The sequence below is a fragment of the Telopea speciosissima genome, chromosome 10 (genome assembly GCF_018873765.1).
Source record: "Telopea speciosissima isolate NSW1024214 ecotype Mountain lineage chromosome 10, Tspe_v1, whole genome shotgun sequence".
In the NCBI taxonomy this organism is placed as follows: Eukaryota; Viridiplantae; Streptophyta; class Magnoliopsida; order Proteales; family Proteaceae; genus Telopea; species Telopea speciosissima.
In genome coordinates, this window is record NC_057925.1 from 17330869 (window position 1) to 17352183 (window position 21315).

General features: G+C 43.6%; 1 protein-coding gene across 1 annotated transcript; it reads right to left on the reverse strand.

Moving 5' to 3' along the window:
* Nucleotides 1-3360: 3360 nt before the first annotated feature.
* LOC122643354 (uncharacterized protein At4g33100-like) lies at nt 3361-19368 on the reverse strand. Its single transcript, XM_043836980.1, has 3 exons — nt 19274-19368; nt 3563-3647; nt 3361-3435 (listed from the first exon to the last, which is right to left on the reverse strand). Exons 1-3 carry the CDS (start codon nt 19366-19368, stop codon nt 3361-3363), a joined length of 255 nt encoding a protein of 84 aa, XP_043692915.1.
* Nucleotides 19369-21315: the final 1947 nt, after the last annotated feature.

Here is a 21315-nt window from a genome sequence, read left to right on the forward strand (position 1 = left end):
CTATTGGCCCCGGTACTAGGGTTTGCAGACGAACACAACGGAGAAAGAGAGAGTACAGGAGCTAACGCTTACCTGAGTCGAAGGAGGAACAGTCGAGGCTCGCAGGTATTTTGAGTTTTTTCTCTGTTACTCTTGATTTCACCAAATATTTGCTCGTTTTGCTCATTTTGGCCAGAAATTAGCTCATTTTGGTTTAAGAAAATGCCCTTTCTGTATCATTTTTAAAATTAAGGCAATTAGTATAATCAAAACTGAATATTGTGGTGTTCTAATGACATTGGCTATCAGCGTAGCCATGGTTTTTCTTTTGCGTTACTCTGTTGTTTTGTTCACATGTATGCAACTGCTGAGTATTCCATTGCTGAGGACGAACCGCATGATTGCTTTAGTACACAAAATCCTTCCCCTTCTTGTTATTATGATTATCATTTCTTCTTTGTTATAGTTGTGGTAAATAGAGAGGAAGGCCTTGCCTGGTTGTTGGCCTATCCTTTTGTTAAAAAAATTGCAGATATTTATTCCCTCCCTTTCCCCTTCCCCCACCTCCGAAGGAAACAAGATCAGCAAGTGACCATGACAATAGTGTTACAAATATGTGAATATTGGATGGCATCTAGTCTCTCTGAATATTCTGTTATCCTCCTCTCAAATACTCCATTTACAAACTGAAATGCTTAGAGGGCGGATCTCGGCACAATGGTAAAATGATGCAAATCTGAAGACATATTCACGAAGGAAAAAGTCCAAGAGAGGGGGCCAATCCATGGCCTAATAGCATGCTGTTTTATGTGCTTTCATACTTGGTTTATTTATTATGTTTTTGTCTTGGTTTAGTTTAATTGAACCAGGTTCAATTTAAGTTGGTCTAATTCTAAGTTTTAAGTTGGCAATTATTCTAATTCTAAGTTTTAAGTTAGCAATAGTTAATTGCTTGGGTCTACACTTCTTACATGCATGTGAGGAGGTTGTGTCTTGTAAGTGAAGTCAGCTAGGGGGTTTTGTACCTCTAATCAGACTTTGATTTGTTGGCCTATTGGCCTATTTAATAAAGCTATGTATGGGGGTCTCTTTCTTACCTCACGATTCTGAAAATTAAAGCTGTTGTTGTTGTTTGTCTTCTGCAACTAGAAGAGTGCCTTGTGTTTGATCAAGGTTGAAGGGGTTGGTGTGTGATCCAATTAACAGTTTAATGGTTTTAGTTCAGAATTCTTGGTTTAAGGCTTAAGATTTCATGGTCTCAAGGCTTCCTAGTGAAAATTTCAGCCATTTTATGAGAAAAAAAAAGAGAACATGATTTTCAAAGCTTAGCAAAAAAACAGTCCAAATAAAACAACTTGAATTGATGAGTAACTTTACTGAAGTTTAGGACTGTTAAAAGATTCAGTTTATGAATTCTATATATATAGATGTAGTGGCCTATGACCTCAGACATGAATTTATGAGTAATATTATTGAAGTTTTCTTCAAGTACTGTGTATTTAGTTCTGGTTCTGTGCTTGCAGGCCACACTTGTGGATTCTAAGCCTACAAATTGATTGGATTCCTAATCTAGTTTGCTGTTCTGTCTTTAACCCATCTCTCTTTTTATAATATCTCAACTTCTTCTCTTGTGGTTTTATTCTTCTATCTTGTTTCAAATTGATAATTGGTTAATGTCTTAAAGTCTGATTATTGGTTAAAATTCTACAATATTCTGATTTCGATTTGCCTTTCTAGTTTTCTAGTTTCTGTTTCTGTTCTGAACTCCAAGTTATAGAAAACGATATGATTTTCCTAGTTCAACTCAACCTTCTAACTTAACTTTCAAAATCTATTTCATTTGATGTTTTGAATACCCTTTTACTGCTAAATGTTCAACTCAAATCCCTAATCGATTTCCTATTTGAATTCTCACAACTTGCTATCAGTTCTGCACTTTTTGGGTGTCCTAGTTGAACTGTCAAGTGATTCATTGGTATGATATCTAATCAAACATTTTTAATTTTGCAAGGACAATGAACTCTACAAAACCAATGCATTAATTCTTTTAATAGAAGAGAGATTTTTTATTAATGATTGAATTGGACCATTCAATCTAACAGTGCAATAGGTTGAAATCTCCATTCAGGTTCTCAAATATTGTTGCTATCCAATTTTTTAAAAGTATAGCTAATGCCATGATGTCTTGCAGTGAGGAGTGGCTTGAGAATGGACCAGAACATGACTTCTATCAGTCCAATAATGGAGTCAACTTATGGCAAAGATTCAGCTGTTAAGTGGACCGCATACTGGCGGACATTCTTCATCTCAGTGGCAGAGCTTTTCGGTTATAACAAGGGAGAAGAATGGATGGTTGCACATTTCCTATTCAAGAAGAAATGAATGGCGTCTCATACACTCACACTGCCCTCTTCTATCTCTGTTTTAGTTGGGCGACTGAGATACAAAATACCAGAGCTTTGAAAAATTCATTGTTTTGTTGAAACCATGTCAAAAGATATTTCATGCTACCTACCCCAGAGTGATTTGTGATGCAGGAATAACCAGAATAGCTAGTAACTGCCATTATGAAATTGTGAAATCTTTGTTTTACTTGGGTGGTTCAAACAATGAAATAATGAAAGTCCCATTTCTTATCCTAGCTTACACACTCATCTCATGTCCCTGGAAGGAAATTCAGACACCTTCCATGGCTCTCTTTCATTTCATTAGATTCAATTCTGCCATCAGCGACTCATGTTTCGCTTCATCGGAATTGGGGAGAAATGGCCATATTCTGCCAAAAAATCATAAGTAATCTTGGAAATAATTGGTGAAAAAGGCCTAAACTCACTGGATTGGATCAGCCAGAATAGGGATCGCCTGCAGTCGATTTGGGTTACATGATATAATTCTGATATTTTGAACCATGGCGTGAGATTGGGATATATTTCATTTCAATAGTTGAGCAGGATAAGAGAATTACAGTATAAAATTTAAATCTTTTGTTCTACAGATCCACAAAAGAAATTCCACAAGAATTTTTCTAATCCTCCTCTAGTTTCATGTATCAATTTATCCTTTTATATAATAACATTTGTTGGAGTATCAAAATATGCTGCTTCACAAGCTTAATTCGATACACTTTGATCAGTTTCAACAGGACTAACAATGGCAGGAAGGGCATTAAAGGAACTTCATTCCTGATTCTTTACTCCTTCCTTGATTCCTCCAAAGGTAAGAAAACTCCGAGAAAAAAACTAAAAAGTTAAGAACAAGAAGTAGGGCAAAACAGATTAAATCGAAGGAACGCATGCGATATTTTCTACGAAGAAGCCGCATATCATTCATCAGCAGTGCTGCCTGGGTAGAAATAGAATCATCTCATCTGGGGTCAGTCAGTCAGGAGGATTCAGGAGTATAGACATTAGCTTCGGCTTCAAGGAAACGACTGCGATGTTTATCTTCCAAATGTTGCTGTGAAACTAACGAAAGATAAGAAGAGATATAATTAACAAAAAATCACAATACCAATTCTCAATTACAGAGAAGAACAAACACATTCTAATATAAATTTTTTTCTTGAAAAAAAAAAAACACATACAGAAAGGCAAGCTCTGTATTTCTGCCACTCGGATACGCATTCCTCTTTGTCCCACTGACCCTTCAAGAATTTCTCAGAGTACCACCTGCTTTATCATATCAGAAACATTCATCAAAGAACTGCAAAGAGAGAGAGAGAGAGAGATTGAGTGTTATACCCGCACCTGCTACCCTAATATTTTTCTTTCTTTTGTCCTTGTGACGTGTAGAGGGTGCTGCCATGTATTCCGGTGAGCTGTTCACAATGGTGGTCAGACCAAGCTACAGATTGTTGACTTCGACACGGGTTTGCCAATCGAGGAAAGATTCCTCAATCGGGAGTGGGGGAAATTCATCGACGGCGACTTCATCGACTACCCTCCAAGTACCAGTCCCAAGAGTAAGGAGTATTGGGCAGCACACCCCGTATCGCCCTACTTAGACACTTCACTTGGTGACGAACTTAGCGTCGCGATGGGAAAACTCTTCGGGATCACAGAGGTTGCACCGTGACGTGTCAGGGGTAAGTAGTTGACCAAATTTTTGTTGTGTGTTTCCTGCCCTCTCAAAGCCCTCGAAGTGTGGTCCAAAGGCCTTGACCTCTTATGGTGGGAACCACCTTCCTACTCGTATCGGATGCAAGGTTACTGGCTGCCTCCGACCTTGCATCCGATGCTGCTGACAAGGACCCTTGTGAGTGAGACCCTGTGGCTAAGGTGCTATTGGCGCCCTGCCATGTTTGACCCTACCCAAATAGACCCTAGGTTACACTTATGAGGCCTTATCCAAACAGGCCATTAATAATGGTTTCCTATAAGAGAGAGGTGGGTAGGACTATTCATTAGTCTTGGCTCATTTCTACCTAACCTAACCTAACCGTGCTTGAGAAGGGAGTTATGAGGAGAGAGGGTTAGCAAGGAGAAGGAAGGGAAGACGAAGAAGGAAACGGCTGTTGGGTTTGGAGCTTTAAAGAGGGCACATCGTGTTTACCTCAAACCAGGTAAGCCAAGTGCCCTTTTCCCCCCTTTTTCTCTCTTCCCCCTTGCTTGTTTGAGCTTGGGTGGTTCGTTGGTTGCAGCCCCAAGATGGGGTTTTCCTTTTTGAAACCCAAAGGGTTAGCTTGAACCATGTTTGGTTTCCCCTTGTAGGATGTTGTCCTATTTTCCCTACATTCCATGAGATCTCCAACTGGGTCTCTTGACCTAAGGTTCCAACCACCAAGGAACCCCAAATCTGGACTAGGAGTTGTTGGTTCCTTTAAACCCCCCTTAAATCTTTGGATGTTGGGTGTTTCTAAGACCCAAATAGACTCCAAGACACCCCATCCCTAGTCCCTTGAGGCTTAGAGAACCAAATGGGACAACCCTGGGCTTTTAAGACCTTGAAATCGCACTTGGGTTGCATCGGAGGCAAGTCTGTGTGCCTCCGATGTTGCCTCCGATGTGGTCTGAGCCTGCAAGAAGGTCGGACTTAAGGGTCGGAGGCAAGTCTGTGTGCCTTCGATGTTGCCTCCGATGTGGTCTGAGCCTGCAGAAAAGGTCGGACTCAAGGTCGGAGGCAAGCCTGCTGAGTCCGACGTTGCCTCCGACATGGTTTTCAAGGCCTATAACTTATGCAAACTGCGGGGCTTTTCATTGAGGCCTCTCCTACACTCTCTCATACTCTTATTCACTTCTGTAGGCGCCAACACTTGTGCTTGTTGGGTAACCTAGAGGGGGGTGAATAGGTTACCACTAGTGGATTTTGCCTCTTTTTCGATTGGTTGCACACTTATATTAAATATAAAAAGCAGAAGTAAATGAGGCACAAGATTTATAGTGGTTCGGCTAACTTAGCCTACATCCACTCCTCTCAACCTTGAGAGAATTCCACTAGTATTTTCCTTTCAATACAATAGGTGGGGAAATGACACCTTTACAACTCTTTTTAACAGGATAAGAGGATCCTTACAATCTTAGTTCCAGGACAAGAGTATCCTTTCAATCTCTTAAGGATGAGAGGGTCCTTGTACTAATCTAAGTACGATCTAGATTAATACAACAATGCTTTATCAAATCAAAAGCATAAACAAGTAAATACAATAGAAGTTTGGTATAAATACCTATCAAAGAGTAGTGACACTTTTACCCTTTGAGTGATGGTGCTCAATGATATGAATGAGAGTGATGCACCTTGAGTCTCCTAGATGACTCTCCTTGATGGCATGAGTTGGAGAGAGTGGAGAGTTAAGAGCTTGGTAATATCTCTTTGAAGAGCTTGAATTGAATAATTTAGCTCAATGACAAATTCTCACTTTTGTACTTTCTCAAATGTACTATGCACTTTTTTTTATCAAAAGATGTATTTTGTTCATTGTTTGGATGTGTTTTATAAAGCCAAAAGTTGGAGTTTGTTTGTTCTCCAACGGATATAAAACTGTCATATTTTTAGGCGTCGGTCGACCTATAAAAGTTGTCGGTCGACCATCAAAAAACTAGCCGTTGAAAACTAGCCGTTAAGCCCAAGTTTGGGGCTGTAGGTCGATTGTCGATCGACCTATGGATCGACCTACAAGTGTCGGTCGACCGATAGATCTGTCGGTTGCAACCGAGGCTACTGAAACAGTCTGTATTTTTATATTACGTAGGTCGACCGAAGAGTCAGTAGGTCACCGACGACGATTATCCTATTTTTGATTGTCTGTCAAGGGGATTTTTGGTCCAGCTTGCTTGGGGACTTCATAGGTTTTTGTCTAACACTTTAATGGCCATGTTTCTTGAGTCTAGGGCATGGGAATGAGTTCCTCCTAGGGTCTCTTACATGTGAATGCAATGTGTGTGTAATGTGATATGCACATGTAATGAAATGTGTTCTAATGCACTTGAATCTTCTTGGAGAGTCTTTGTCTTGTTAATTCTTGGCTTCCTTTAGAAGATGTTCCTCAATCTTCAAATTTCTTCTTTTCCTTAACTCTTCTGTTGTGAGCTCCGTTGATCAAGTCTTTCCTGGATGCTTGATGCTTCCAACGTCTGACTATGAAGCTTGCTTAAAGATTGGAATATTAGTATTAATCTTAATGTTTGTTATCATCAAAATTAGTTTATGGAGGAATGTGTTTTCCAACAGTGCTAGGGGGTGATCTCGTGCAAAAATCATTACACTTAATCAAATTCCTAATTCAAGTAAACGGTGAGTGGGTTTGGATGACTGTTTGGACTTGTTTACCATTGCTTATTCATGCATTTATGGATTTTATTGTTACATTATCATTCAAGCATGATTGCATATTTGCATTTATTTTTATTCGATGATGATGAAGATGATTAGGATGTAATGGATTTTGTGTTGGGTTACGGTGCCGGGAAGTACTGGCACTGGAACCCCCGGATTACATAGAATTGTATATTGCATCTCATTCTTGCCTATATGTGCCGTGTTGTGCTGGTACCCGGGTGTTAGATGGAATGGGACGTTGACACACCCGGATGTACCTCTCAACACGATAAGATTCATGTAGTATATCTGTGGTTAGGCTCAGTTCCCCATGCTACGACCCTTACCAACAGGGGTTTAGGTGTTGGATAGCCAGAGCACCTGCTGCCTGTGGAGAGTTAGAGAGGCCAGGCCAGGGGTAGTAATGGTTATCGGGGTCTGCCTCTGGGTGGCGATGACTACGACCGGCGTAGGCTCCACAGTAATAATTGAGGTTGCACTGTGGTGAGAATGGAAGGATCCACAGTGTCTCCTGAGTTATTACAGTAGCATATACCCTTGACTTAGAATTGTGTGCTAGGTGGAAATATGTTAATAATCACATGCACCATAGACTGTTGCTTTGTATTGTGTGTTTATGCATTTTCCCTCCCCCTCACTGGCTCGGTGGAGCTCACCCCTCTTGTGCACACCTTTTAGGTGAGGCTGCAGGAGATGCTTATTTTGCAGGACTCGAGGTTCAGGCCTCGGAGTACGATGATATCGATACAGAGGACCCTGAGGCCGTGACCGAGGAGCACGATGATGGTTGTCCTTGTGACGACTGCGCCTACGGGCCGTATTGATACTTGGGACTTATTCCCTTCTTTTGTTTTTTTTGGGGCCGCGTGCCTTGTATAAACATTTATTGTTATACTTGTTTTGGGGTAGTTATGCTATGGTCATTCGGGATATCCATCCAAACTATTTATGTATCACTTAACTGTATGAACATGAGGTAACTACTGTAAACGCTTTCACTTATTTTATGATCATTGAAAATGGAATATTCCTTACCTTTTATACTCTGAATCTTATGGTATATTCATTTAGACTAAGACTGTACGTTGGGACACTGCAAATCGTGATTCTGGTAGTCTTATGGGATGACACGTGTCGTCCTAGTCACCCCTTTATTATTAGTTTATTTCTTAACGAGATGGGGGCGTGACAGCATGATATCAGAGCATGATGCTCTGCACCAACACAGTCCATGAAAAACCTCCAAGAGAAACATAATATCAAATGATAAGGATAACTGTGGGAATTTTAAAAAAAAAAAAAAAAAAAATTTAGATATATATACATGCATGTTCCCTAAAACCATTTGTTCCAGACATCAACTGCAGTAGTACTTACATCACCAAAGAGAATTACTACAACCTATAACTGCATACTTAAATGTCTACTTCTGTCTAAAGAAAGTAAAGGCTGAAACTATTAACTTAGTCAATGATGGGATTGATGTGATGAGGCCTAGTCCTCCATCGCATCACTGCCACCCCCATGCTCGTCCTCATCATCACCCTCGTAATATAGATAGGCGTTAATGTCGTGAACCTCCTTCTCCAACCTATCATAGCGTTGGTCCGCCCTGGCAAGTTGTTCATGAATGTCTGCGAAACCCTGGGTCATGTCTACTCGTAACTGTCCCATCGCAGCAAGGATCCTGTCAGTGTCGCTCATGGAAGGAGTAGGTGCTGAAGAAGAGGATGCCACATTGATGCCATGGGGGCGAAGGGTGCTGATACCACCAATCAACATAGGAGGAAGAGGTTCCCCATCGCTGTAAGTGTTAGTCTTGACACCCATACTGCCAAGAGATCGATGGTCAAGCGGGAGCTCATCAGACATCAGCTTCGGCTCATTCTCTAGTTTCACCCCAAACTGCTCAAAGATCTTCGTAAGGAGTCGTCCATAGGGCAATTGAGCCTTCTTCTTTAGGTAGGCCAACGGGTAAGCCATGGTCCGCAAGATGGCAAAGGGAAGACACACGGGCTTGGATTTGTAGAGGCAGTTGGCGAAGTAACTCACAAGGATAGGAGGCTCTGTGCAATGCCCTCCTTTCGGCAGTACGTTGGTTGACACGAGATGGCTGAGAATCCGTTGGGACTTGCCGTAGAGAGTCTCCGGTACCCTCTTATGGTGGGCCCCGCTCGTGAGGTCAAGAAAGAGCTCCTCCTGCCCCTTTGCACTAAGAAAATCGTTCGCATCATCATGGGACTGGTGGTAAGTCAAGACCCCACCAATGGACACTCCGATGATCTCACTCAGCTGCCGAGAATCAAAGGATATCTCCACCCCTTTCACATAACTGTAGATCCGACAGTGTGGAGTGTCTTCGCGCTCAATCCTCAAGTTGGCGTAGAAATGCCGCACCAACCTGGGATAATAGAACTGAGGAAGATCGAGCATGGCACTCCACCCCAATGCCTCGAACCTGGCCCTCACCTTATATGCCTCGAGCTCACTGACCGCAATGTCTCTGCCCTCTAGGATCTCCCTCATCCGGAGGTGCTGCCGGTATAGGGTTTGAGCTTCTAGGGACTGAAACCACACAGGGTCAAAAGCTGCGTGCGCAATTGCTGGAGCAGGGGCATTTCTAGCCTTCCTCAATCTTGGAGGCATGATGTGCAAGGACCTACACACAAGGGCCATTACATGAGACCACTACATTGAAAAAAAAAAAAAAAAAAAAAAAAAAGGTGGATAAACAACAATCTAGACAGAAACATTTGGATTGTCTCACATTTGGGTTACTTTCCCCAAACCCAATGAGTTGCAACTTCATTAAAATACAACAACAGTGCTTGCTGTAGATATGGGATTATTCCCCTATATCACACTCTCATGCTCAATCAAATGCCCAAATACATAATACAGCAAATGGGGCAAATTTAAACACTGTGAAACTTCAAGCAACCAACCAAAGACAAAAAAAGAAAAAAAAGAAAAGAGAAGAATACAAGACATATATACGTTTAGGCTGAGAAAGCCCTTTCAAAATTTTGCTAAAAACAGTGAAGCAATCTCATTACCAAGCTCATGTAAGGAGGGGTTATGGGCATTTCAAATAGAGAACATTAATAGCCTTTAGGGCCTATGCATATACAGAAACCATTCCATGGTTCCTCTTTATAAAAAAAAAAAAAAATCTGCAGGGTCTTGGCCGAGTGTGAGTGAACGACCAATTTCCTAAGTGGATGCTTCAATACCTTGGCCCATAAACAAACAAGAGAGAGAGCAGCAGTAGTTTTTACTAAAGCCCTCTCACGTTTTTGCCCAAACCAGTAAAAAAAAATAAAATAAAATAAAATAAAAAATCTGCAATTTCTGGGCGTGGCTTCCAAGCCCTGTCTGAAATCGTGGATGGGGCAAGTAAGAGGTTGTGGGGTTGTGCAATCGACCCCATACCATGTGAGACCCAAGTAAACAGCAGCCTTGTTTGGTTGTTATCAAAAAAAAAAAAAAAAAAACAGCCAGGTAGAAGAAGACGAGATTTAGGGTTTTGGAAGGAGGAGAAAAATCTGGAAATTTCAGGTTTTGAGGAAAAAGGAAGCATACCTACAGGTGTCTTGTTGGTGGAAACCGAGATTTGGAGCTCAAATCCTCAAGCCAGGAAGGAGGACCAAGATCGGACGCAGCCCTAAGTCGCCTCCAAGCCAAGGAAGAAGGAGATAGAATGAAGAGGAAGAGGCGCGGGCTAGTTTAAACCAAGCCCAAAGGAAAAGAAAAGAAAAGAAAAGAATAAAATAAAATAAAATAAAATAAAATTTTGATGACTAAACCTCGCGGGTCATTGGACTCAAGGTTGGAGGCATCGATGTTGCCTCCGACGTTGCCTCCTACATGGCGAATTTGGTGGGCTTCAGTGGGTCGGACTCAAGGTCGGACTCGGGGTGTTGCCTCCGATGTTGCCTCCGACCCGCCGAGAATCTATTTTTGGGTTGATTATCTTGTGTTTTTCTCTTCAAATCTTCCTTATACTTTAATGTTGACTTCTCCAACATACTTTAGGGTTGACTTCTCCAACATACATTTCCTAAGTGGATGCTTCAATACCTTGGCCCATAAACAAACAAGAGAGAGAGCAGCAGTAGTTTTTACTAAAGCCCTCTCACGTTTTTGCCCAAACCAGTAAAAAAAAAAAAAATAAAAAAAAAATAAAAAATCTGCAATTTCTGGGCGTGGCTTCCAAGCCCTGGTCTCGAAATCGTGGATGGGGCAAGTAAGAGGTTGTGGGGTTGTGCAATCGACCCCATACCATGTGAGACCCAAGTAAACAGCAGCCTTGTTTGGTTGTTATCAAAAAAAAAAAAAAAAAAACAGCCAGGTAGAAGAAGACGAGATTTAGGGTTTTGGAAGGAGGAGAAAAATCTGGAAATTTCAGGTTTTGAGGAAAAAGGAAGCATACCTACAGGTGTCTTGTTGGTGGAAACCGAGATTTGGAGCTCAAATCCTCAAGCCAGGAAGGAGGACCAAGATCGGACGCAGCCCTAAGTCGCCTCCAAGCCAAGGAAGAAGGAGATAGAATGAAGAGGAAGAGGCGCGGGCTAGTTTAAACCAAGCCCAAAGGAAAAGAAAAGAAAAGAAAAGAAAAAAATAAAATAAAATAAAATAAAATTTTGATGACTAAACCTCGCGGGTCATTGGACTCAAGGTTGGAGGCATCTGATGTTGCCTCCGACGTTGCCTCCTACATGGCCAGAATTTCAGGCTGGGGCTTCAGGCTGGGTCGGACTCAAGGTCGGACTCAGGGTGACTGCCTCCGATGTTGCCTCCGACCCGCCCAGAATCTATTTTTTGGGTTGATTATCTTGTGTTTTTCTCTTCAAATCTTCCTTATACTTTAATGTTGACTTCTCCAACATACTTTAGGGTTGACTTGTGGACGCATCGTTGATGAGATGTCTTGTTTTCTTTTCTTTTGTTTAGTTTGTGCTAACGGTGCGTGGAAATCCCAAACTTGAGCAGGTGCTCGTCATGGTTAACACTCGCTCGAATGGGAACCCTTCCCCTCCGAGAGACAATAGTGGGGACGCATCGAGTGCGGCTTTATCGGTGCCCCCTCCGGTCACCAATAGTGCGGATGCCGCCGCACTGTTGAGTAATATGCTTCGAGCCATGCAAGAAGAGCATAGGGAAGCGCAGAGGGAACAACGCCTCTTCATGCAGAACATGGCAGATCAGCTCAGGGACATTAGTAGGGAAAGGCAACAAGTGCCCCCTCCGGTACGTGTGGTTCCCCCTCCGCCGGCTCCTGCTGCTGATGTTCCCCTAGCCCAAAATGCGGCCCCAGCTTGGGCCGATGCCTCCAAGTTGTTCGAGAAATTTCAGAAGCACCGCCCCTCGACCTTCTATAAGATGCCTCATGACTCCTTATTTTCGGCGACTTGGATCAGGGACCTTGAGAGGATCTTTGAGGTTCTACAATGCAATGACCTAGACAAGATAAGGTGTACCGTGTTCCAACTCCGAGGCGATGCCGATGCTTGGTGGCGTTCATCCAAGGAGAACTTTTGGGCCAAATACCCTAATGCTACTTGGGCACAATTTACTGAGGCCTTCTTTGAGAACTACTTCCCTCAGAACTTTCGTGACAAGAAGGAGATGGAGTTCTCGACCTTAAGTCAAGGACCCAAGTCTATCCTTGATTACCAACAAGCGTTCGAGGATCTCTTCTATTTTGCCCCGGAGCACATGAAGGCCGAGGATGTCAAAGCAAGAAAGTTCGAGAGAGGTTTGAGGCATAGTATTAGCACTTCGGTGGTGCTACACAAGTACCCCACTTATGCTGAAGTGGTGCAAGCCGCCAAGGTCATCGAAGACCAGCAGAGGGAGAATTACAGGGCTGTACAAGCTGGCAAAAGGCCCATGAGTCCTTCCGGTTTTAAGGGTCTCGGTAAGTTTCAGAGGGGATCCTACTCTACCACCTCTCTGACTCAGTACCGCAAACTTGATGCAGCCCAGGCACCCAAGACAGCTGCAACCCCTCATTTTGGCACTCAGACTCTTACGTGCTATAACTGCAACGAGGTCGGGCATATGATTAGAGACTGCCCCCGTGCTCGTCAGGGCAACTCTTGGCCAACTGTGTCTTCTAAGGCACCTCAAGCAAAGATAACCGTTCGCCCTCCCCTTCCTTCTACAGCCAACAAGACTCAAGGGCGTATGTACTCAGTCACCAATGAGGAAGCCTATGCGGATCCAGGTGTCATCACAGGTATGATTTCTGTTTGTTCCCAACCAACGTATGTGTTGTTTGATTCGGGGGCGACACATTCGTTTGTCTCCCCCTCTTTTGCTAAGAAGTTACCTATCAAACCAAAGCCAAAGGCCCAGAATCTGATGGTTAGTACACCAACGGGTAGTAAGATTGAACTCAACACGGTTTATGCTCCTTGTCCAGTACGTGTATGTGACCGCGGGTTAACGGCAAGTTTGATAGTGTTGGATATGAAGGATTTTGACGTGATCTTGGGTATGGATTGGCTGTCCGCTCAGGGTGCCAATCTAATATGTGTAGAAAGGAAGATCCTGTTCAAACCAGAAGAGGGTATAGAATTTACTTTCAAGGGTATTAAACGGGAGAAACCCAAGAAGGCTATCATTTCTGCTCTTCAAGTCCAGAAGTTATTAGATGAAGGATGCCAAGGTTACCTAGCCTCTGTGGTGGATACTCAAGCTAAGATTAAGCCCATGAATGAGATAAGTGTGGTAAGGGACTTTCCGGATGTCTTCCCAGAAGATCTGACACAGTTGCCACCGGACCGTGAGATAGAGTTTATGATAGACCTAGCACCGGGTGCAGCCCCAGTATCTAAGGCTCCCTACAGGATGCCACCAATGGAATTGAAGGAGCTACAAGAACAGCTTCGAGATCTGTTGAAGAAGGGTTTTATTAGACCTAGTGTATCTCCTTGGGGAGCACCAGTCTTGTTTGTGAAGAAGAAGGATGGTAGTATGAGGTTGTGCATCGACTACCGTGAGCTCAACAAGCTTACGATCAAGAACAGATACCCTCTACCTAGGATTGATGACTTGTTCGATCAGTTACAAGGTGCCAAGGTGTTTTCAAAGGTTGACCTTCGATCGGGGTACCATCAATTGAAAATCAGGGACAACGACATCAGCAAGACAGCATTTAGATCCCGCTATGGTCACTATGAATTCTTAGTGATGTCATTCGGGTTGACTAATGCCCCGGCCGCCTTCATGGAGTTAATGAACCGGGTTTTTCATGATGTCCTGGATAAATATGTCATTATCTTCATTGATGACATCCTGATATACTCCAAGAGTGAAGAAGAGCATGCAGACCACCTCCGCCTAGTACTATAGCGCCTGAGGGAGAAGCAACTATATACCAAGTTCAATAAGTGTGAATTTTGGCTAGAGCAGGTGGCATTCCTTGGGCACCTCGTCTTTGCCAAGGGAATTGAAGTGGACCCAGGCAAGGTCAAGTCGGTAGTTGACTGGGAGACTCCCAAGAGTGTGGCAAATATCCGTAGTTTCTTGGGCCTAGCTGGCTATTATAGGAGGTTTATAGAGAACTTCTCAAAAATTTTAGCTCCTATGACTCGACTGACCCGGGAGGGAGTGAAGTTCGAGTGGTCAGATGAGTGTGAGGAGAGTTTTCAAGGACTGAAGCAGAGGTTGATTTCCGCTCCAGTACTCACCATTCCTAATGGTACTGGGGGAATGGTAGTTTACAGTGATGCATCGAAGATGGGCCTTGGATGCGTTCTGATGCAAGATGGGAAGGTGGTTGCTTATGCTTCTCGACAACTGAAGGATTATGAGAAGAACTACCCAACCCATGACTTGGAGCTTGCAGCTGTGGTCTTTGCTCTGAAGATCTGGAGACACTATCTGTATGGTGAGAAGATCGAGATCTACAGTGATCACAAGAGTCTCAAGTACTTCTTCACACAAAAGGAGCTTAATATGAGACAGAGGCGATGGTTGGAGCTAATGAAGGATTATGACTGCACAATTCATGATCACCCGGGTAAGGTAAACGTGGTGGCAGATGCGCTGAGCCGAAAATCCCAAGCCCTATCTTTGGCATCCTTGGCTGTCAGCGGGGAACTGATTGAGGAAGCAAGAAAGATGGATTTGGAGTTACTAGTGGAGGGTGTTACTCTATCTTTGGCAGCCATATCAGTCCAATCAACATTGGTGGAGAGGATACAGTCAGCTCAGACTTCTGATTTAAAATTTCAAGAAATTATTGAGGCGATTCGAGGAGACACACAGCGAGATCTGGACTTTACATTGACAGAGGGTGGTGTCCTCATGTTTAGAGACCGGCTATGTGTTCCTAGTGATGCTCGGTTGAGAAAGGCAGTTCTGGCAGAAGCCCACGACTCCCCTTATTCAATCCACCCAGGTAGCACAAAAATGTATAGGGATTTGAAGGGAAACTATTGGTGGAGCGGAATGAAGAGGGACGTGGCTGAGTTTGTAGCAAGATGTCTCACTTGTCAGCAAGTAAAGGCGGACAGGCAGCGACCCCATGGCCTCTTACAGCTATTGCCCGTCCCTGAATGGAAATGGGAGAATATTACTATGGATTTCGTAACTGGGTTACCTCGTACCCCTAAGGGTGTTGATGCCATATGGGTTATTATTGATCGATTGACAAAAATAGCTCACTTCATCCCTATGAAAGTCTCCTACAAGATGGATAAGCTGGCCCGTTTGTACATTGATAATGTGGTTCGCCTACATGGAGTCCCAGTTAGTATCATCTCCGACCGTGACCCTAGGTTTACATCCAAGTTCTAGGGTGGGTTCCAAAAGGCCATGGGCACATTGCTGAATTTTAGTACGGCCTTCCACCCCCAAACAGACGGGCAATCGGAGAGGACCATACAGACTCTAGAAGATATGCTCAGGGCCTGTGCCATTGACATGCAAGGCAGCTGGGATGAGCATATCTCACTCATCGAGTTTGCTTATAATAATAGTTACCAGGCTACCATTGGTATGGCACCGTTTGAAGCACAATATGGAAAGAAGTGTCGAACACCCTTGTATTGGGATGAGGTAGGTGAACGGCAAATCCTTGGCCCCGAGCTGATCCAGGCGACATGTGAGAAGGTGAACTTAATTCGTGAACGAATCAGGGCAGCCCAATCTAGACAGAAGGGTTATGCTGATTTGAGGCGAAAGGATTTGGAATTTACAGTCGGCGACAAGGTGTTTCTCAAGGTATCACCTACTAAAGGGGTGATGCATTTCAGTAAGAAGGGTAAACTGAGTCCGAGGTTTATCGGACCATATGAAATCCTGGCACGAATTGGACCAGTGGCTTATCGGTTAGCGCTCCCTCCATCCTTGGAAGGGGTACATGACGTATTCCATGTGTCAATGTTACGGAAGTACGTTCATGAACCAAGTCATGTTCTATCACAAGAACCACTGGAGCTTGCAGCCGACATGTCTTACAAGGAGCAGCCTGAAAGGATTCTGGATAGCAAGATTATTCACCTTCGCAACCGACCTATCCACTATGTGAAGGTGAAATGGTGCAATCACCCGAAAGAAGAAGCATCTTGGGAAGCTGAAGTCGAGATGCGGGCAAAGTACCCTTCTCTGGGTTACCTACAAGGTATGCAAATTTCAAGGACGAAATTTCTTGTAAGGTGGGGAGAATGTTATACCCGCACCCGGTACCCTAATATTTTTCTTTCTTTTATCCTTGTGACGTGTAGAGGGTGCTGCCATGTATGCCAGCGAGCTGTTCACAATGGTGGTCAGACCAAGCTACAAGATTGTTGACTTCGACACGGGTTTACCAGTCGAGGAAAGATTCCTCAATCGGGAGTGGGGGAAATTCATCGACGGCGACTTCATCGACTACCCTCCAAGTACCAGTCCCAAGAGTAAGGAGTATCGGGCAGCACACCCCGTATCGCCCTACTTAGATACTTCACTTGGTGACGAACTTAGCGTCGCGATGGGAAAATTCTTCGGGATCATAGAGGTTGCACCGTGACTTGTCAGGGGTAAGTAGTTGACCAAATTTTTGTTGTGTGCTTACTACCCTCTCAAAGCTCTCGAAGTGTGGTCCAAAGGCCCTGACCTCTTATGGTGGGAACCACCTTCCTACTCGCATCGGATGCAAGGTTACTGGCTGCCTCCGACCTTGCATCCGATGCTGCTGACAAGGACCCTTGTGAGTGAGACCCTGTGTCTAAGGTGCTATTGGCGCCCTGCCATGTTTGACCCTACCCAAATAGACCCTAGGTTACACTTATGAGGCCTTATCCAAACAGGCCATTAATAATGGTTTCCTATAAGAGAGAGGTGGGTAGGACTATTCATTAGTCTTGGCTCATTTCTACCTAACCTAACCTAACCGTGCTTGAGAAGGGAGTTATGAGGAGAGAGGGTTAGCAAGGAGAAGGAAGGGAAGAAGAAGAAGGAAACGGCTGCTGGGTTTGGAGCTTTAAAGAGGGCACATCGTGTGTACCTCAAACCAGGTAAGCCAAGTGCCCTTTTCCCCCCCTTTTTCTCTCTTCCCCCTTGCTCGTTTGAGCTTGGGTGGTTCGTTGGTTGCAGCCCCAAGATGGGGTTTTCCTTTTTGAAACCCAAAGGGTTAGCTTGAACCATGTTTGGTTTCCCCTTGTAGGATGCTGTCCTATTTTCCCTACATTCCATGAGATCTCCAACTGGGTCTCTTGACCTAAGGTTCCAACCACCAAGGAACCCCAAATCTGGACTAGGAGTTGTTGGCTCCTTTAAACCCCCCTTAAATCTTTGGATGTTGGGTGTTTCTAAGACCCAAATAGACTCCAAGACACCCCCTCCCTAGTCCCTTGAGGCTTAGAGAACCAAATGGGACAACCCTGGGCTTTTAAGACCTTGAAATCGCATTTGGGTTGCATCGGAGGCAAGTCTGTGTGCCTCCGATGTTGCCTCCGATGTGGTCTGAGCCTGCAGGAAGGTCGGACTTAAGGGTTGGAGGCAAGTCTGTGTGCCTCCGATGTTGCCTCCGATGTGGTCTGAGCCTGCAGAAAAGGTTAGACTCAAGGTCGGAGGCAAGCCTGCTGAGTCCGACATTGCCTCCGACATGGTTTTCAAGGCCTATAACTTATGCAAACTGCGGGGCTTTTCATTGAGGCCTCTCCTACACTCTCTCATACTCTTATTCACTTCCGTAGGCGCCAACACTTATGCTAGGAGGTGATCTCGTGCGGGAATCGTTACACTTAATCAAATTCCTAATTCAAGTAAACGGTGAGTGGGTTTGGATGACTGTTTGGACTTGTTTACCATTGCTTATTCATGCATTTATGGATTTTATTGTTACATTATCATTCAAGCATGATTGCATATTTGCATTTATTTTTATTCGATGATGATGAAGATGATTAGGATGTAATGGATTTTGTGTTGGGTTACGGTGCCGGGAAGTACTGGCATCGGAACCCCCGGATTACATAGAATTGTATATTGCATCTCATTCTTGCCTGTATGCCCCGTGTTGTGCTGGTACCCGGGTGTTAGATGGAATGGGACGTTGACACACCCGGATGTACCTCTCAACACGATAAGATTCATGTAGTATACCTGTGGTTAGGCTCAATTCCCCATGCTACGACCCTTACCAACAGGGGTTTAGGTGTTGGATAGCCAGAGCACCTGCTGCCTGTGGAGAGTTAGAGAGGCCAGGCCAGGGGTAGTAATGGTTATCAGGGTCTGCCTCTGGGTGGCGATGACTACGACCGGCGAAGGCTCCACAGTAATAATTGAGGTTGCACTGTGGTGAGAATGGAAGGATCCACAGTGTCTCCCAAGTTATTACAGTAGCATATACCCTTGACTTAGAATTGTGTGCTAGGTGGAAATATGTTAATAATCACATGCACTATAGACTGTTGCTTTGTATTGTGTGTTTATGCATTTTCCCTCCCCCTCACTGGCTCGGTGGAGCTAACCCCTCTTGTGCACACCTTTTTAGGTGAGGCTGCAGGAGAGGCTTATTTTGCAGGACTCGAGGTTCAGGCCTCGGAGTATGATGATATCGGTACAGAGGACCCTGAGGCCGTGACCGAGGAACACGGTGATGGGTGTCCTTGTGACGACTGCGCCTACGGGCCATATTGATACTTGGGACTTGTTCCCTTCTTTTGTTTTTTTTGGGGCCGCGTGCCTTGTATAAACATTTATTGTTATACTTGTTTTGGGGTAGTTATGCTATGGTCATTCGGGATATCCATCCAAACTATTTATGTATCACTTAACTGTATGAACATGAGGTAACTACTGTAAACGCTTCCGCTTATTTTATGATCGTTGGAAATGGAATATTCCTTACCTTTTGTACTCTGAATCTTATGGTATGTTCATTTAGACTAAGACTGTACGTTGGGACACTGCAAATCGTGATTCTGGTAGTCTTTTAGGATGACACGTGTCATCCTAGTCATCCCTTTATTATTAGTTTATTTCTTAACGGGATGGGGGCGTGACATTGAGATTGAGATTTGACCTGTTGAAGCCTTGGTGATATGCAACTCTGAGATGAGCACAAGGAGATGTTGAAGAAGAAGAATCACTCCTCTTATCTTTCTTAATAATCCCCATACTTATTCATCCAAAAAAAAAAAATAATCCGCAAACCATACAGAGAGATACCGAGAAATCGTGAATCGCCTTCCTTGATCTGCTGCCGATCTCCTCCTATTCAAACTCTATACTCTCAGACCCAGTTCTTGTTTCTCTGCCCCGATCGGTGTTTACAGTATTCAAATCATAATCTCAGAACTTTTGTGCATTGGGGGTGGGGTTTCAGGGGAGATCGAGAGTTAGGTTAGGGCGAGTACACCAAAAAGCAGCAGGAGCAGCAGTAGCAGGGTGAGCGAGAGGATGTCGCCATCGCCGTCGCCGTCGCCGTCGCAGTAGCAACCAGATTTGCTCACGACTTGGCCTTCCTTCGCTGGTTTTCTTTCCAAATAGCTCTTGTGTTTTGTTGATTTTTACTGTTCAGAACTCAGATTACACGAAACTTATCTACCTCTTAAAATTTTCAGAGTCCTTGGAGTTGTGAGAGAGAGAGAATGTCGCCATCGCCATTGAGGAGTTGTGAGAGGGATGAGTGAGAGAGGGAGGGATTCAAGAGAGGTTCTGCTGGGAATTTTCATTCGATTTGAAACCCTAGGCAAATGAGTGAAATGTGTTCAGTTTGAGGGAGATAAGTTCGGTTTGGTTTGTTTTGAACCAGTTAGATGGGGTTGGTTTGAGGTTTAAAGTGGTTCAAATAGATGTAATCTGGATTTCAAAAAAATTTGAATTTTTTAAATAACTACCGTTGGATGGTTGTCAAGACACGTGGCACGCTAGGAACGCACGAAAGTAGGATGGAAGTAGAGCTGAGGAAGTAGAGGATGTGGATCCATCGAACCACACTGATACATGAAAAAAATCAATCAAAACTGGACTGAATTAGTCGTTTGACACCCTTACCACCTGGCGTGAGGTGTTCAGATTGGACCACAAAATAAAATGAAAAACAAGATAATAAAAGGGTAAAATACACGTGCCCCCTATAATGCACCCAATATTCTTCATATCTTCTTAAGCGGCTCAATATTTTATGTACCACCCCAGCTTTACACCCCAAATGTCAGATACTCAGATAGGTCCAATCCATTAAATACCACTCTTAGATGTCAAAATTTTGACCATTTTATCCTTTGCTCCATTTTCTTAAATTTGAAAAGACTTAATTACCCTCACTTATTTGTTGCCCTAAACTAATTGAAAATGACCATTTTTTGTTTTATTTTTATAAATGAAAAGACCTAATTGCCCTCACTTATTTATTACCTTAACCTAATTTAAAAAGACTATTTTACCCCTAAATATTTGTTCCTAAAAACCAACTCAACCTAACCGTTGCATACCCAGAAAGAATTCAAGAAACGAAAAGCTTGGGAGGACCTGCTGCTCTGGCCAGGCGTCCAGCTCCCTGCTCCGGCGACTTCCTTCCTTCTCCGGCTACGATCTAACCCTGCAGCATAATACAGAACTATTTTGTATACAAAACGTGATTCTTGCCTTGTGGAAAAGAAAAGTTGAGATTTGCTGTTATGTGATCAAGGACTCCCTCAAGGCAAGGTTGGAGATGAGAAACAAACTAAAGCCCAAAACAAAGAAATAAGAAACACGTTTCTCTCTGCTTGGTGCAAAGGAAGCGCCTCTCAAGATTGGATGATGATATCAGTAGTGATGACTATGAGAGTGGGTCTAACGAAGTTCGCAGGAAGAAGCGATTTCACAAGAGGAGGCACAGGCACCCTAGTTCAATGTCTGATTCAGAGTTGAATGATGAGAGCGAAGGAGAGCATGCTGGGAAAAGATCGGAAACACCTTCACAAAGAATTAGAAAATAATTATGCATTGGTTTTGTTGTTGTTTTTTTTTTTCTTAATTATTTATTTATTTTTTCTCTTCTTGGTGGGATAATCCCATTTTGGGTATTTTTCTTGATGTGGATAACAGTTGCAGTTAGACATAGACCTCAATTGAATT

Excerpts from the sequence above, each read along its gene's own strand:
- LOC122643354 (XM_043836980.1), bottom strand. The coding sequence starts at position 19,368 with ATGGGGATTATTAAGAAAGATAAGAGGAGTGATTCTTCTTCTTCAACA. Across the intron at positions 3,648-19,273 it reads TATCACCAAGGCTTCAACAG|GTGGTACTCTGAGAAATTCT; the intron begins GTCAAATCTCAA and ends ATGATAAAGCAG. Across the intron at positions 3,436-3,562 it reads AATACAGAGCTTGCCTTTCT|CAACATTTGGAAGATAAACA; the intron begins GTATGTGTTTTT and ends TTAGTTTCACAG.